This window comes from Anabrus simplex, chromosome 1 (assembly GCF_040414725.1).
Source record: "Anabrus simplex isolate iqAnaSimp1 chromosome 1, ASM4041472v1, whole genome shotgun sequence".
NCBI lineage: Eukaryota > Metazoa > Arthropoda > Insecta > Orthoptera > Tettigoniidae > Anabrus > Anabrus simplex.
In genome coordinates, this window is record NC_090265.1 from 404,833,424 (window position 1) to 404,851,358 (window position 17,935).

Consider the following 17,935-nt stretch of genomic DNA (forward strand, 5'->3'; position numbering starts at 1 on the left):
TGGGATTGATTCTTCTACAGTGATATTGTGAGTACATATAATATGGCATTACTAGAGATTCCTGCTAGACTGGTGATGTGAATGAGATTTATGTTACACTGTTTGAAAGTACATACACCATTTCACTTTACATGAATAATGAGGATTTCTGATGTTTTTCCATTCACTTCAGTACTTTATGCACTTGTTTGTGGGTTGATGACAAAATGCATATACTGCCAAATATTTGTTCCACATGAAATTAGTTTATCAGGGAAACTAGAATTATTTTCCAGTACATCAGTAAGTTATCTAGATTGAAACTGAACTTCAGCTCTCCTTAGAGTTATAAATGTTATTAATTTATTTAATCCATATTATGATGGAAATTTAAATTGATGGTTTATTTTAGAGAAGAAACTTAAAGGATCAATATCAAATATAAGTTATTGAGAGCTCAAGGATTTGAGATTGAAATGTGCAGGCAGGTAACTCACATTGATAATGGTGTCCATTTCCTCTTCTTATCACAAAGCCAGAATTTATAGAAAAACATTGCCGTTGTTTGTGGTGCTTCGGGCTTGTGCCGCATCCTGGGTTGGAGAGTGGCCGATGTTTCTTTGTTTTTCCAGTAGCCTTTGTCTCTGCTGACTTATAGCATTGTGCGACACACTGGAGGCCATTAAACCAGAATTAAGCACACTGTATTCCACTTTCCAAAGAAATGGCTGCTCTCACTGTGAGATACCATGAGCTATCAGACCCAACCTGGAATATGCTTCATGCATGCTGGAAAACAGAAAAAACAAAGCCTTTTTATCATACATTAAGGACATCATAGACAGTATAGCCAAAGTTCTGAAGAAACACTATATACACACCACATTGTGCTTTGGACGAAAGGTACATGGGCTCATCCGATTGGTGAAGGATGACCTTGAGCTTTAATGAAAAATATTATACACACCGTGCACCTGTGGATGGGTCTACATTGTGGAGATGGGCTGGTCTGTAGTCACAAGACGGACGGAACATATAAGACACACGTCTTCAGCAGCTCTCGAGATGAGTCATAGCCGAACACACATCACACTTTAGACATCCCCATCCCGTTCGATGAAACCAAGCTACTAGCATCTGTCACTTTCACCACAGGAAATATAGCTGTCTATTCGAAAGACCTGCACCAGGCCTCTTTGGAGGCCATAGACCATTTATTTACCATAGGAAGATCACGGACTCCATAGATATTAAAAAATGGCCAAATGAATTGAAGTGAGGGATTACAGCTATTTAATGTCTGGAAAGTGGTACTAAAATGACAAGAAAAACCATATACAACTCCAGATGACAGCACGATCACTGCACAGTCTGACTGCCGAGTATAAATACTCCTGCCTTTCTCTCTGCTGTCAGTCAGCCTTGACAGGGTCTACTGTAATGACGTCGGCCTCTCACCAACCCAGGACATTGCAGAACTGCCCGAAGCACCATGGACAATGGCATTAGCTCTGGCTATGCAAGTCTAAAGAAGCAACGTGTTTTATTGTTTTAAGATGAAGTACAACTAAGTAACCATCCTTGTATGAAACCCTATTGATTTCTCTGAAGAATTCAAGTTGGGCTAGGAACTTGTTTGTTTTTAGCAACGGTTGTTGGTGAAGTTATTGGGCATTCATATGCAATTATTCTCCCACTTGTTTGTGTGTTCCTATAGGCTTCTTACAGTTTCAGTATTGTTCAGCAATCTAACCTCTCCAGTGTGTATGTCACTGGCTTCTTACTTTGTTACTCGCAACTTGCTTGCTTACTTTCTTCTCCCACATGAACATTTGTGTAGAGGAATTAGATATTTTGTATATAAAATTTTGTTCATTATTGAACAAGTAAGATGAAGGAAATACACTATCTGATCAAAAGTATTTGAAGACCCCTCTGTATGTGTAAACTAGAGCATAGATGTCACTACGACCACCGCTGCTGCTATAAAAGATGGCTGAGGGCTCGATGTTGTACAATGCTATGAGATGCCTGAGAATGGAGAGAGCAAGAGAGCTTAGTGACTTTGAATGTGGAATGGTTATTGGTTGCCACACATGTAAGCAATCAGTGAAGGCCATTTCTGCTAAGGATGGGTCCATCTGCTAGTGAAGTCTATTACTGGGAAGTATTTCTGAAAAACTCTTAGAGGATCGTTTTGGGTAGGTTTCTGGATACTTTTGATGGGACTGTGACCATAAGGTACAGTATTGAAGAGTGTGGAAAATGACTCACTATCGTGTGTATTTGAGCGAGGGAACAGCTGTAGTGTAATACATCCTAACATAACTTCAGAAGGAAATGTTCATATGATTGTCGCCGTAATTAAGATAAGTAGTTTATTCATGCCATAGTTGGATCAAATTAAGTCCCTATTAGTTTTTAGTTGATGGAAGGTGAAGGATAGAATATACATGTAGGAAAATAAGCTAAAAAATGAAGGGTTAATCTTAAATGCAATAGTGAATCATATAACATTAATTTTTAGCAGAGGTACCGTTTCCTTTTGCCTTAATTTATCTATACATTTGCAGTTTTCAACCATAGTATTAAAAATGTGGATATGCTAAATGAACATCCAATACTATTTCAAATGTTTCTAAAATATAGTTTTTAAGGGCAATTTACAGAAGAATATTTCAGGAATGACTGTGGCTCAGATTGCCTTCCTTCATCATGTTCACATTGCAAGAAATGCTTTTCTGTTGGCCATGTTTTAATAATTGACCTTCAAGTTGAACCTACAATACACGAGAAATATGCTACCTTTTCCTGCTTTTAACATCCCATTTCATCATTATGTAGGCTATAATTTGCTGATCTTTTTATGTTTTGGCACTATTCAGAATTAAATTAGAATTTAGTTGTAAACATTCAGTTTATACCCTGATCAGTGTGGCTGGAATTTCCTTACTATTCGTAGTTTTGGAAACCCACTTGAGATTCAAATATATTGACATTCTTCTTAAACTTTTCACAATGAGGTTTTTATTTATTTTCTGCTAAATTTTAAATCCAATGAGAATAAATGACAGAAACATATTAATTTGTGGTTACAGATATACTCCATTACTGATTGAATAGCAAGTGCTGGAATAAAATACCTTAATACAGTCTTGGAACCCAATACTAGCAAACACTATACAGTCAATGGGAAATCACTCAAAATCTTTTACATTGTTAATTTGTAACTTGTGATTTCTTAGAGCACAAAAGTTTGATGTGACAACACATCACTAACATCTTCCGCAGGTCTTAGTAGCCTCCCTATTCCTTTGAATATAATATGACAAAAGTTGAGAAGAAATTCTCGCACAAATTGAGAGTTACAAACTTAGGTCTGTTGGTTCTTTGCATGTTCAGGATACTCCACCACCAATACAAGGCCTGGTCTATTCATGCAACTGCTTATAGCATAAAGACTTGATAATTCTTCCAGAAGTGTGCTTAAAAGTTAAGATTGGTTTAAGACCTTCCGCATTGGGGAGATTAATAAGACAATAGGAACATCAGAGAAATATTGTCCACTGACTTCACATGAAGGTGGTATTCTAGATTTTTGAAATGACTGAAAGAAAAATTGTTTAAGTAAGAGCAAGAACATGTTTGCATTGTTCCATTAATAACACACAAGCTGTATGATACAAAATATGCAAAAGAAAACAACCAAATTCAGTTTAAGATGCTATTAATGATATGCCAATAATGTAGCTATGTTGAAACACTGGATTTCATGCAATTTTCGAAGTAAAGCAATATTGGGTGTGGTCACCATGTGGATGAGTACCCCACATTCTGTTGGCTAGAGGAGGAGTGGAAAGAAATTGGTCATCCTACCACAAGCATTTGCCTCAAGATGCCTGACTAGTGGTCTCTAGCATAGTTGGAGATGATGATAAGGTCATCGGCATCCAAGTTTGGATAAGGCACTTGGTATTTATTCATCTCATCGAAATATGAAGTTCTTACTGAATTAACAGTTTACTTCAGTATTGACAAACTTTAAATAAAGACAGTAATGTTTATGACTTAGACTTTCATCAGAAACTGTGTTGGTATCCTAATCTGTTCTAGCCCATTCAGTCCCCTCCTGGGGCAAAGGCCTCCCCCAACTTCTTCTAAATTCCTCTGTCGCATGCAGCCTATCCAAATTAGTCCTGCAAACTTGTTTCAGGACATCAGACCATGTGATTGAAGGGTGTCCCCTCTCTCGTTTTCCATCTCTGGCATACCATTCAGTTATCACCCTTTGACTACTTCATGGGACCCATTCTCGCTATTTGACCTGCCCAACTTCTTTTGAGTCCAGAGTTTTCTTCCAACGACCCTTACTCCAGTCTTGTACCTGATTTCAGTGTTTCACAAACAGTCCTTCAGGGAAATTCCTAGCAAACTTCTTAAGAGGGTATAGGGTCTCTCTGATAAACTCCCTTCTCAAGTTTTCCCATGTATTCAAGCATGATACTTTACTTTGGCAGTAGATTTGTTGTATGATTTTTATGTAATGTTACTGAATGCCTTGCTTAGCTAAAGCGCTGTTAAGACATGGGTGTTTAACTAAATAAATAACCTTATTGTAATCAGTGAATGCTACATATAAATCTTTGTTGAATTTCATGTATTTCACCATTTCACATGTTCTTCAGCTCTTTTAGCAAGGCTATAACTTTGTATGTCTCACTGCAGTGAGCCGATGAGCTGTGCGTATCTTGTGCCTCACTGAGCCGCGCTCGTTCACGATTCTTTCGGTGTGCCATGGCTCACTGTATGTCTCGCTGCAGCGGAAGCTCGGCTCTCCGCGTGTCCAGTGAGCCGATAAGGAGCCGTGTGTATCATGTGTTTCACTGAGCCGCGCTCGTTCATGATTCTTTTGATGTGCCATGATTCACTGTCTCGCTGCAGTGGAAGCTCGGCTCCCCGTCAACGTCCAGTGAGTGCGCCACTCAGCACTGTCCGCTGGGAGTAAGCTGAATCGTGTGCCATGAGCTCGCCGTTCCTGTGAATCGATTCACTTGGACACTTCAATGAATCGATACACTGCTTTGAATCATGCATTCAATAGCCAACGCTACATGGTATTACCCCCGTTGACTGATCAGTTGATTCTCTGCCTTTGATAGTAAGGCGTAAAACGGGAGCTTGTACATTATTGTGAGGAGAGAGATCCCTCAGTAGTTGTGTGTGTCTGTAAAATCTCCTTTCTTTTGAATGGGGTGGATCAAAGTTGCAATCCAGTCACTTGGCAACTTCTCCTATTTCTAGATGTTCTTAGTGATCTGTCTTGCTACCAGTACACTTCCAGTTTTCAGCCATAATGGAGTTCTCTCTTGCTGCCTTGTTGTTCTTGAGTAGCTGGATGAGTTGGCTAACTTCTTCCTCTGATGGCAGTAGTGAAACTGGATTTGGTGTCATTTCTTGTTAGTCAAAGGTCTTCACTGGGTGGATCACAGCTGAACAGGTTCTTAAAGTACTCAGCTAGGAGCTGGCAGGTGTCCTTGTTGTTCTAAACTAGCTTGGCCAATGAGTCTCTGAAGTGAAGGATTGTTGGAGTGTATTTACAAAGATTCTATGTAATATACTGTATAACTTACCAGAAAAAGACAAAACCACATTTAAAACAGTGATGAAGATTCACAATATTGTAGTAACAAATAGTCTGTACCAGCACAAATTAAAATATTTTATTATACAGTAGTTGGTTTAGGAAACTGTAGAAATTTTAAATTTAAATATCATGCATTTTACTGATGATGGAATTTAGTTTCCAAACACCATTTATAATAAAATATTTTAATTTGTGCTTATACAGACTGTATTTTTATTTATTTACTTTTGTAATATATAACTTAGCTAGTTAAAGCCTATTCAAACTGTTCTATTCACATATAAAAAACCAAACCAAACCAAACCAAACCAAACCCCATGGCACAACAGGCCCAAAGGCTCCACATGTTCTACCAAGTGATTGCTGCTTAGCCTGAAGGCCTGCAGATTACGAGGTGACGTGTGGTTAGCACGATGAATCCTCTCGGCCGTTATTCTTGGCTTTCTGGATGGGGCTGCCATCTCACCATCAGATAGCTCCTCAATTATAATCACTAGACAGCGGATTTTAAGCAAATGCCTATTTTATTCCTTAACACCTACATGTGTCACCTTTTAAATTTCTCTTTTTTTTTTTTGAATGTTTAGGTCTATATAAAGCAGTTTTATAATGCCTAAAAATGCCTATTTTGACGTTAGCACCTATTTTCCATTCTAAATCTATTTTTAGTGCCAATTTTCCAGATTGAATAGTTTTTTTCTTTGTTAGATTTGAATTTCCTTTCACATTTTGATATTTTACACTATTCATAATAATGGCCTACTGTACCATTATTTTTAAAGAGCCTGTAACTTAAAGGTCAACTATGATTCTTATGAGCCTGTACCGTTAAACACTGCAAGGACAGATAGCAACCCTTTCCTCCTTCCCAGCTTTGGTAAGCCCAGCAATTAGTGACATAATACGAACGTCCTAGTCTCTTTACCTTTATAAATAAAACCTTGTCCAATCTTAGAATTTCATTTTTCATTAGAATAGCTGCATATCTAGTTCGTGTTGGTCTTTAGAGCTCAATGAGTTCACTTGAAGAAAATGTAATGCCGAAAATAAAATCATCTAAAGTGAAAGGTGAAAGTGAAATCCCAGTTCATCATATCAAAAACTTAAAATATTGCCCTTTGTCTTCATTTGTCGTTGAACGCTCTTTCTCAGTGTACAAATTAATACTTAGTGACAAACGCAATAAATTTTCCATGGACAATTTAGAGAAAGTGCTTATTATTTACTGTAAAGCTAACTACGAACATGATGTTTAACCTATGTAATTGTGAGTTAGGCCTATATATGCCAATTGTGAAATATATTTGTTTTTTTAAATACCGATATTGCACATTAAAATTGAGTTAAGATCGTTTATGTCACTGTTTTAATGTTTTCTTGATATCTGCTCAGTTATATATAATTGTATGTATATCTGCCTATTATCATTTTAGTGCCTAAATATAGCAGTTAAGGAGCTTATTTTAGGCGCTTAAAAATTACCTTTTTGAGCCTAAACTTCCGCTGTCTGGTAATCATGTAGGCTGGGTGGACCTCGAACCAACCCTCAGATCCAGGTAAAAATCCCTGACCTGGCCAGGAATTGAACCCAGGACCTCCGGGTAAGAGGCAGGTATGCTACCCTTACACTGCATGGCTGATTCTGCTCACTTATAATGAACTTTATTTTTCAATTCAGAAAACATTATTGTGTTCAAATGAAAAGACCATGTAAGGTCCTTTGAGTGACGTAAGTAACCTGCATAAGGCTGTCCGTAAGCAGCATATGTGCAGTAGGGGAAGGGACGAATGAATCAGGTGATAACAGTAACAGTTTAGCATCAAGTTAAACACTGAATCAGTATTAAATGTAATTTTAATAGATGCAAAATATGTATTTCTTATTTTAAAAGAAAGAATATAAAATATTTTTATTTAGTGACACGAATTATAATACTTTATTCTTACAAAAAATAGTTTGGAATAAAATGTTTTTGTTTAAAGTAATTGTAAACATGAAAACACTGATATTTACAAAAATGAAGGCAAACAAAGTACATTTAGTGTTTAATACTTAATAAAGAAGTTATTAATGATGCATTTTGTACCTGAAACTCTTCAAAACAACTTTAATTATTTGCCATGATATCTATGTAACATACGAAAGTAGTATGTCTTTCAACAACAGCAAATTAAATTATTATATTAAAATGTAGACAAAAATTACAAAACTAATAAAAATGGAAAAAATTGTCGTTATTCATAAATCATAAAATTATAATTGTTGTCCCAGTAACATAAGCTAATTATTTGCTTTACTTCCTCGATATTACAGTACGTCTCATTTTAGTGTATCAGAATGTAGTGAGAAATTGTGAGTTCTCATAAACTAGTTACAAATAATAACAGTGTACTAAAACAGTCAGCCAATGCACTGCTGTGCTCTGCGGTGAATGTGTTGTTTCCGTGTGCATATGATAAACACCAGTGGTCAGCTGTTGATACATTGCACAAAACCCAACTATAGGTCAATAGGTGATGCCTGGTCTGTGATTTTTATAAACCATACTATGGTTGTCAATTTATATAGGTATGCTTCTTTGTGTACCTATATCTACATGAGCACCAAACTACATCAAGATTGCGACAGTAAATGTCCTGACACTGACGGAAAAGACAGAAAAACGGGTTGACTTCATGAAAGAAAAAGATATAGCCATACTTGGACTGTGTGAGACCAAGAAGAAGGGTATGGGAGATATTCCTCTGAAAGAAGGATACAGGCTGTATTACAGCAGAGGACCTGAGGCAAAAAATGGTTACTTAGTAAAGAAGTCCAAGAAAGTGTGGAATATACAAAATGCATTAGCAATAGGATGATGGTGATGAGACTCCAGTTTGAAAATGGCATGAAAGATCTATTTCAGTTGTATGCCCCACAAACGGGTTGCATAGATGAACATCTAGAGGACTTTTTAGAGGAAGTGGAGAGACAGATGAAAGATAAGGAAGTGCTATTGATGGGAGATCTAAATGCACAAGTTGGAACAGGAAGACAAGGAAAGGAAGATGTTGTAGGGCCCTTTGGATGTGGAAATCCAAATGATTGTTGGAAACACCTGGTTTAGGAAGAAGAACTGCCAGAAGATTACAAGGTACGGTTGGGGAGACAGATGAACAAAGACCATGTTTGATTATATAATCATAGAGAAAGAACACCAGAAGAACCTTTTAGATGTTACAGCCATGCCTGAAGATACCTTTGGTGGAGATCATAGAGTTGTGATAGGAAAATTGAAAGTTGGAAAGATTGAAAAACCCCATTTAGAAGAGAGAAAAGAATTAAAGTATGGAAGTTGAAGGAGAAAATCATACAAGAAGAATTTCAAAGGGAAATAATACCCATGGTACCCAGGACGGAGATGGGGAATGTTGAAGATTAATGGGAAAGTTTTAAGGAAGCACTGGTTGGATGTGCAGAAAAAGTATGTGGTAGAACATCAGGAAATGTGAAAGACAAAGAGACACACTGGTAGAATGATAGGGTAAAGATTAAAGAGAAGGAAAAGAAAATGGCATGGAAAGCATGGAAAACATCTAAAACTGAAGAAAGAAGAAAATATGTGGAGGCAAAGAATTTGACCAAGAAAGTAGTGGAGGAAGGAAAGAGGAAAAGCTTGGCCTTATTCACACAGAAATTGAGAGATGATATTCAGGGCAGCAAGAAATTACTGTATGGTATTTTAAGAAACAAAAAGAGAGATCAAGTAAACACCAGATTTGTGAAGGATGAAGGTGGCATAATATTAACAAAGCCAGAAGAAATAAATAGATGGAGAGAGTATTTTCAGAAGTTGCTGGACATGAGAACTAATGACAGTCATTCAGTGGACGACCAGGAAAGGCAATTAGTTGATGAAGAAATGGATAAAGAAATTACAATGAATGAAGTTGAAATGGCAGTAAGAAAGATGAAGAATGGAAAAACTGCTGGAATAGATGAAATTTCAGTGGAGATGATGAAAGCAGCTGGAGCTGTAGACCTGCAGTGGACATATTGAGGTCTCAGGATTGTCTGGGAGAATAAGGAGGTCCCTGAGGATTGGCAAAAAGGAATAATCATCCCAATTTTTGAAGGCGATGAGAAATTATTGAAGAACTACAGGGGAATTATTCTGATATCCTATGTTGCTAAGATAATGGAGAGGATACTGGAAAGTAGGATAAGGTTGAGGGTTGAAAATTAGACTCAGGAAAATCGTTTGGTTTCAGAAGTGGAAGGTCAACAATACAGTCCATTTTCATTATGAGACAACTAATGGAATAGCAATGGGAGTATGGGAATGATATGGTGATGACATTCATTGACATTGAAAAGGCATATGGCAGTGTCCCCAGGACTAAAGTTTGGGACAGTCTGGTGCAAAAAGGAATTGGACAGGGATTAATAAAAATGATCATGGCAGTGTACAAGAAATATTGTAATTGCATGCAAATACACGTTGGCAGGACAAGTTGGTTCAAAATAACTAGTGGGCTGAGACAGGGAAGTGTTCTATCACTAGTCCTCTTTACAATAGTACTGGTAATGGATGGCATCATGAGAACAGCAAAAGCAACATATGGAGGAAGAGAAATGAACATCATGTTATTTGCAGATGATGTTGTGATTTGGGGAGAAGAGGACATGAAGGTTCAAGAACAGTTGGATGTGGTGAATGGGAATATCGAAGTATGTGGTTTGAAAATAAGTGTAGAAAAGAGTAAAACTCTTGTTAAGACTAGAGGGGAGAAAGAAGGGAAAGGTCAGATTAGACTTGCAGACAAGCCCCTGAAGTAGTGGAGACGTTCAAATACCCGGGGAGTGAATTAATGGAGACTGCTCGACTGGATACTGAGATTAGTAAGAGGATTCAAGCTGGAAGCTTTTTTTTAATCATAGTGTAAGAAACATGTTATGGGACAAAGGTGTGCCAATAGAAGCAAAGGAAACTATGTACAAGATGTATTATGTACCCATAACAACTTACGGAGCAGGAACTTGGACAGTGACAAGGATGAGAGTCGAATACAGGCAGCCGAAATGAAGTTCTTGAGGAGTATGATACAGAAGAGTAGAAGAGACGAAATAAGGAATGAGAAAATCCGGGAAGAAATCGGAGTGGAAAGAATGAATGATAGAATAGAGAAGAGCTGACTAAGATGGTTTGGCCACATAAAGTGAATGAATGATGAAAAAATGCCAAAAAAGGTGATGGAAATGCAAACGCAAGGAAGGAGAGGCCATGGACGACCGCGATTGAGATGGAAGGACACAATGCAATGCAGTATTATAGAAAGAAACCTGGACTGGGACACAGTGTTGGAGGAGGAGTGGTGGAAAGACCAAAGAAAGTGGAGAGGAATCATATTTGCCCCTACGCGGCTACAGCTAGATAAAGAGAAATGATGATGATGATGATGATGATCTACATGAGCAGTGTGATGAGATACAAATTGGTCAACAATTTTTCAATACTTTTGTAATCATAATGTAGGCCTACTTTTGCATAGAAACACTCTCCAATGAGAAGGGTAGGAATTGTGTTGAAATCTTGCTTTACTTTCTGTATGACCATATTTCTTCTTCACTTATTCTCGGTAAATATTATTGAATGTCGACAAGTTTGGATACTTAGAGCCACATCAGTATCAGGAGACACTCCTTAATGATTCTCATATAGTGCATATGGAAAGTAGCACCCTGGAGACTTGCTGTCTGGGTTAGTTCACTTTCCTTGTCCTTTGTGCAGTACCCTTGACTGTTCAGTACATCTTACTCTATTTTTAAAGATGGGTATTTCATTACTGTATGTGGCTGATGATTGTGCAGAATTGTATCAGACTTGAAGATGTTTTGTTGAGGAAGAAGCATATTATCTAATAAGAGAAAAAAAGCTGAAGGTTCTTCTGGTCGTAACTTATTGCCATCACATATGTGACTACTGCTAAGCTTCAGCATATGTGTATTGTATTTCTTGACTTCATTCATGCTTTGGTATGTGCTTCTGCTACACTGATGGAGTTCTTCTGGTCTATGGTAAGATGAGTTTTGCTTCAAATGTATTAATTGACATAAAATAAGATAAAGTTCGAAGGTAGATCATGTGGATTATTGTTGAGGCATTCAAAGAATTTTGACAACTGATAATGAAGTGAATTAAAATTTACTCAGCTTGTTCAATGGTTTCATAGTATAGTTGAATGAAAAGATAATCTCATACCGGTACTTGGAATGCAAATATATGACTTAGTAGATTTCTTTAGGAGAATGTGTATTAGTTACCTATAGATAATTTTCTTCAACCAGGTTACAGATGACATATTTTCTTAGAGACATGTTTTCCTTTGGAAACTTGCTTGAATTTTGCAGTCAATATATTTTGATTGTTCTTTATCTCATTTAATAATGCTTCTTGTAAATTTAGTAAATTTAAAATATTATTATTATTATTATTATTATTATTATTATTATTATTATTATTATTATTATTATTATTATTATTATTATTATTATTATTATTATTAAGTTTAGTGAGGTATATTCTAATTTGCCCTTAGCATTATCAACACAGAGTTGTTTTTAGTCTCTGGCATTATAAGAAGTGTACTGTTTGAAATGCCTCTTAATTTCTTATTACTGTATGTGTTCCTAGTAGTAGTAGTAGTATTTTTGTTTGAGTGATGGTCAGATAGGAGAAAATTAAAAAATGACCACACAAAGTCCAAGTCCATGTGTATTCCTCATTAGATCATCCCTTTGGTATATAAAGCATTGTTAATATAATTCATTGCTTATGTAAAGTATATTGTGGTGGAACAGAGCAGTCATCGTACAACACGTTTGTACGATGAATATAGGCAGCACTGATGTTAGTTTGCAAAACTGTATGTAACCTCCGTTGCCTGTTTCCTTGGCATGGCCTTGGACTTTGTGTGGTTTCTGTCATAGAGGGCACATTATGCTGAGTATAGCAAACATGAGATGGGTTATTGCACTGGCACAAAAACACTGGAGAGAGTGACTGCAGTTTGAATCTATTCCAACATTAACAAAAAAGAGTAGGCAGACATGTGGTGATATTGCTTGCTGCTGGGAACCAGCATAGCATTAAGCTTTAAGTAGCACCATGCAAGGTTGTGTGGCCACTTCCTGGCTCTTGCAATGTACTCTACTTTTTTACTTCTGTGGATACTTCCTTCCTCTGATAAAGTAATAGGTGCTTGTGGTAGGTTTATGCTACTGTTATTGTGTTAGATATCTTGAGGAAGTATATTGCTAGTGTGAAGTTTGTTGATTGTGACCAGCTGTACATATTTTTATAGCTGATAGATATCTAAACGAAATACTCTGCTAGAATTCAACAATCAGTGTAAAGATATATATGTATAAATAGTGTATTCTTGGGAAGACATTTGAATTTGTGAAATGTGCATGTGCTTGGTTATTTTGAGTCATAAGATACTACAGGTTTTCCCTACCCTGCCTGACTCACAGCGAAATATGTTCACATTTTCTATTTTCTGAATAAATGATATGTATTGCCTTCCTCTTTTAGGGATAATAGGTAATAATTGGCTGTATTTAAGGTTTCTTAGTTATTCCCAGTTCATTGCACTACACAGAGCTGTATGTGTTGTTCATACTTAATGCATGTTTGAGAAAATTTATGGGTCATTAATTGAAATAATCTGTTATTTCTGTTTCAATTGCTTGCTAAGAATGTTTTTCTCGTTCCTAAATACTGTGTGTAAATTTTTTCTTTGATTTTTATGGCATATGAGATCAGAGAAATTCTATGATGGTGTGTGTGTGTGGGGGGGGGGGGGGGGCAGAGACTTTCAGCATGTCTCTATTGAATAGAAATTCTAAAATTTTATTTGCAAATAATATCAGGTCAACTGGTAATTTTCATTGTATTTTTTCTGCCATGATTGACTTCAGTTTGTAATCCCATAACTTGCATTCATTCAGTATTAGAATTATTTTTTTGTGACCTTTATTCTGTTATTAATCTTCCTCATGTGGTTCTGCAATGTTACTATTTCGGTATCATCAGTTTCTGAGAGAGAATGCAGTTTAGTTTCTGACTGTGGACGTCACTTTGTAATATATCTTTCTTATCTATTTTTCTCTTATTGTACCATTCTGTATCTTATGATTGTCAATAATTTAAATACTTTTCTTACATTTTAGCCTACTGTACCTTGCATATGACACCCTACTGTTGTATAACTGATGTGTAAAATATCTTTATAAAACTACTGTTTTTTTTCCTCTGTAAGCATGTCTGCTGCATAAAATAACATGAATATAATGTAAATCATCATTGTAAATGTCTTGTACTATGCAAGATTGGTTGGCTGATTTATTGCAGTACTAATTTTTGAGAACCTGGAAAGCAAATCAGACTGAAGATTCCAACGAGTTTATTTTGAAATGCTGTGTTGATTTTAAAAAAAATTATAACTTTGATTATATAGTATGAAGTTATATATGTGTTGTTAAAAAATATTCTCTTTTTTTATATTAATAATATTCCACTTTTACAGTTTATAAATTTTATATGCCTATATTTGTGTTACTGCCTATGTAATTAATATTTAAAAGAGAAATGAATTCATATGAAAAGAGGATGATATGGCTATAAATAGTTTGAGGTGTAATATGTAATAACTAATAACTGGCTGTGGTAATAGTACATCTAAGGGTATTTTTACTTTAACCTTTAGAACTGAAGTTCTAGTTTTTAACTCTTCATTTTACTTTGATTGATTATTTATTTTGATAATTTGAGTGTTTTAATCTTGCAGGTTTCTCATTCTTAGGATATTGTTTCTTTTGCAAAACCAGGATTTGGTCATAGTTAATGTAGATTATCAACTTCCTAATATGTTCCTTGCCTTATTGTAGGTGGCCTTGTATGAAGAAGAACTAAAGCCTTTAGCATGTGAGGACTCTGAGAACAAGTATTATCATGTGTCTGTCACATCACTGGGGAAGACATGGGTCTTACGCCGCTCATACGAAAACTTTAGAATGCTGGATTCTCAGCTTCATCGTTGCATCTATGACCGCAAGTTTTCTGGCTTGCCAGAACTTCCCCCGGAGGAGAATGTGCCTGGCACTGACCCAGAGGTAAGGAGGAACCATGCAGGTTTGAATAGAATTCAGCTTAATTTTGCTTCTCTTTGGTCTGCGGAGTTTGATAGCCAAGTGTCTTCATCAATGGTTTCTGATCAATGTGGCTACAGTTTGAATCCTGGCCAAAGCACGTGGAATTTTGGATATGAAAATTCTTGTCCGTGAGGTTTAGATTCCATGTAAAACTGGGGATCTCATGGCTCTGATCATGATATTAATAGGCGCATAAAACTATGAGTTGACTTGATTTTTAAAATTCTTTCCAATTACTAGAATGTTTTACTTTTCTGTGCCAATATTCCTTAGTTGATAGAGAAGATGTTCCTTTTTGCCTCATTGTGTACAGAGGATTTAAAGCTTCATACTTTCTTGATCTCTGGTACGTATAGATGGGAGAGTTGTGAATACACTGTGTTTCAGTCAACATCTATACCCAGATGTGATCTTCCAGGGAGGACTGTCCCTCTGGTCTTGAATTGTTGAGCTTCTTTATAATCTTTGCTAGGCTGAATCAGATTGTAATATATAGAGTTACAGAGTTTGATCCTAGGGCCATTGAAATAGAATTTAGTCATGATAACAATTAGAGTATAGTTTTAGTCGAAGCAGTAGACGTCTTATTTATGTACACTTAAATTTATCTATGACTTTTCCTAATGAAATTAAGATACATTACTTTGTAAGAATTTTGTATGGACTACGTATAATCATGTATTATGTTAGGTTTGAAGTTTCTGTTTATTTCTGTTTATGGATGGCATCTCTTCTTCAAATAGAATTTAAAGTGACTTCCTTGATATTAAAATAATAATATCAACAACAATAATAATTGTTACTAGATAGTTTGGTGGATAACTGTTGGCTTTTCACTTTGGTAGGGAAAGAGATGATAGCAAATCTACCACCTTAAAAGATGAAATTATGTCTAGAGGGAAAAGATGTAGGATGAATGCTAGATAGAAACCATTTGAAGTACTAGATTTATGTGATCTTCCAGAATGGCAATATTGTGCGAGGAATAAAATTAGGGTGCATTGAAGCTTATGAACTCATATTTGTGATCTGCCATATTTTATAAGAAAGATGCTAGTTTCAAAACAGCTTAGGAACAACAAAGCCATTGGCTCAAACATCTATGATATGTTTTAAACGTCACTATCTCCAAGAAAGGAGAAAAGGCTCAGTGTGGCAACTATTCAGACATCATTACTTTGTGTTGCTAGAAAATTTGCAGAATAAGGTTTCCAGTATGGTTGTGCAGAATCTTAAATGTTCAAAACATTTACTGCCTGTTTATACCCACTTGATAGTGCTTTGCCTGTTAAATGTTTCTCTGTATTTTTTAGTACAAGACACTGAAAGGAAATAAATATTGAATATAGGAAGATAGGAACTTTAATTACAATTCAAGGATATATAAATAAAGGAATATAGTTTTAATTTTTGTTGTTTTTTAAAAAGTTTGTGTTGGTATGGATGTACAGAACTTGTGCTTAATATTTGTTTCAGGAAAGTGTTCGTCATCTTCTAACAGAGTACCTCAGCCGTTTCTCCCAGATTGCAGGCAACCTCATCAATTGTGGTCCAGTGCTTAATTGGCTTGAGTTGGATAACCGTGGGCGTCGGCTACTTGTTCCAGATGGTGATAACTGTCCCATCAACACACCTGCTGTGGCTGCAGCGTATGCTGTAAAGCGTTATGCTGCTCAAGCTGGTGATGAAATTAGTTTCGAGGTTAGTAGAACAACATGTCTTATATGTATTTGTATCATATAAAGGGGTCAAAAATAAAAAAACAGATATTCTGAAACTTAGTCGTCCAATCTTTGGTACCCTTGTACTTAACAATTCAATTATACCGGTGATTAAACATTTCAACATTTCATTGTAATTTGTGTAAAATAAAATGTTTTACCTTCATACTTGGTTCATTCCTTTGGCTAGAACATTACACGTTTGTGGGGCAGTTTGTTACGAACGTCCATGCATTATTCAGAATATTTGTTATAGCTGGTTGATTTTCCTTCATGTGTATTGAAATGTCAGATAGAAAAATTGGGTTTACATTGATGAAGAACTGAATGGTTTACAGTTTGAGGGCTTAGCAAGTTTATTTAATTTGTTAACTTCAGACATGTTTGTCTTGTATCGTACTCCATGCTAGTAGGAGTGCTGCCGGGCTGAGTGGCTCAGGCGGTTAAGGTGCTGGCCTTCTAACCCCGACTTGGCAGGTTCGATCCTGGCTCAGTCCGGTGGTATTTGAAGGTGCTCAAATACGACAGCCTCATGTCGGTAGATTTACTGGCACGTAAAAGAACTCCTGCTGGACTAAATTCCGGCACCTCGGCATCTCCGAAGACCGTAAAAGATGTCTTCTTTCTTCATTTCTCCTTTACGAACGTTCGTATGCTTCCAAATCCTTCTTCTTCTGACGAAGGACGTTCTCCACGTACACTGCCATGCGATCCCAGGATTCCTGGTTTCGCAGCATCACCGAAATAATATTATCTGTTGTCAATTCTCCTAGTTCAGTTTCCACACATCTTCTCTGAATCGTCCAATGGCCACATACAAAAAAGGTGTGAAATACATCGTCAATGTCATCACAGTATATGCATGCTGCGTCACTCGCTCTGCCCACTTTATGCAGGAATTTCTGGAAATATTCATACCCTGTTAGAAGCTGCGTGAGGTAGTAATTTACTTCACCATGGGCCCTTTCAACCCAGATATCCAAGCGTGGTATCAGTCGCTTGGTCCATTTGCCTCGAGGGTCACTTTCCCATCTGAGTTGCCATCGCCTCATCCGTTGACTGAATGCATGCTTCTTTGCACATTTCTTTCCCAGCTCTCCTTGGGCACGCCGGATTTCATGTCGCTCCAATGCAAGTAGGTCTATTGGGGCTATTGCTGCCACCGTGAGGATTGCAGGTTCAGAAACCGTGCGGTATGCACATGTAATACGTAAAGCCGCTCTCCGTTGTACGGCAGCTATCCTTCTCCGATACCAAGCAAATCTCAAGGATTCAGCCCAGATTTCAGAGCCATATAGGAGCACTACTGAGCCGTCGACATGAGAAGACGTCGTTTACTGGATTTCGGACCTTTAATATTTCCCATTAGTCTGCTAAGTGCAGTCATGTATTTTA

The 17,935-nt window shown here is 36.7% G+C and overlaps 1 protein-coding gene across 1 annotated transcript in view; it reads left to right on the forward strand.

The window, feature by feature from the left end:
* Positions 1-17,935, forward strand: part of CdGAPr (GTPase-activating protein CdGAPr) — a 157,755-nt gene that overhangs the window by 11,952 nt on the left and 127,868 nt on the right. The window contains exons 4-5 of the mRNA XM_068227130.1: positions 14,556-14,780; positions 16,296-16,520. Of these exons, the coding sequence (XP_068083231.1) occupies positions 14,556-14,780; positions 16,296-16,520 (450 nt within the window). The remainder of the gene's footprint in view (positions 1-14,555; positions 14,781-16,295; positions 16,521-17,935) is intronic.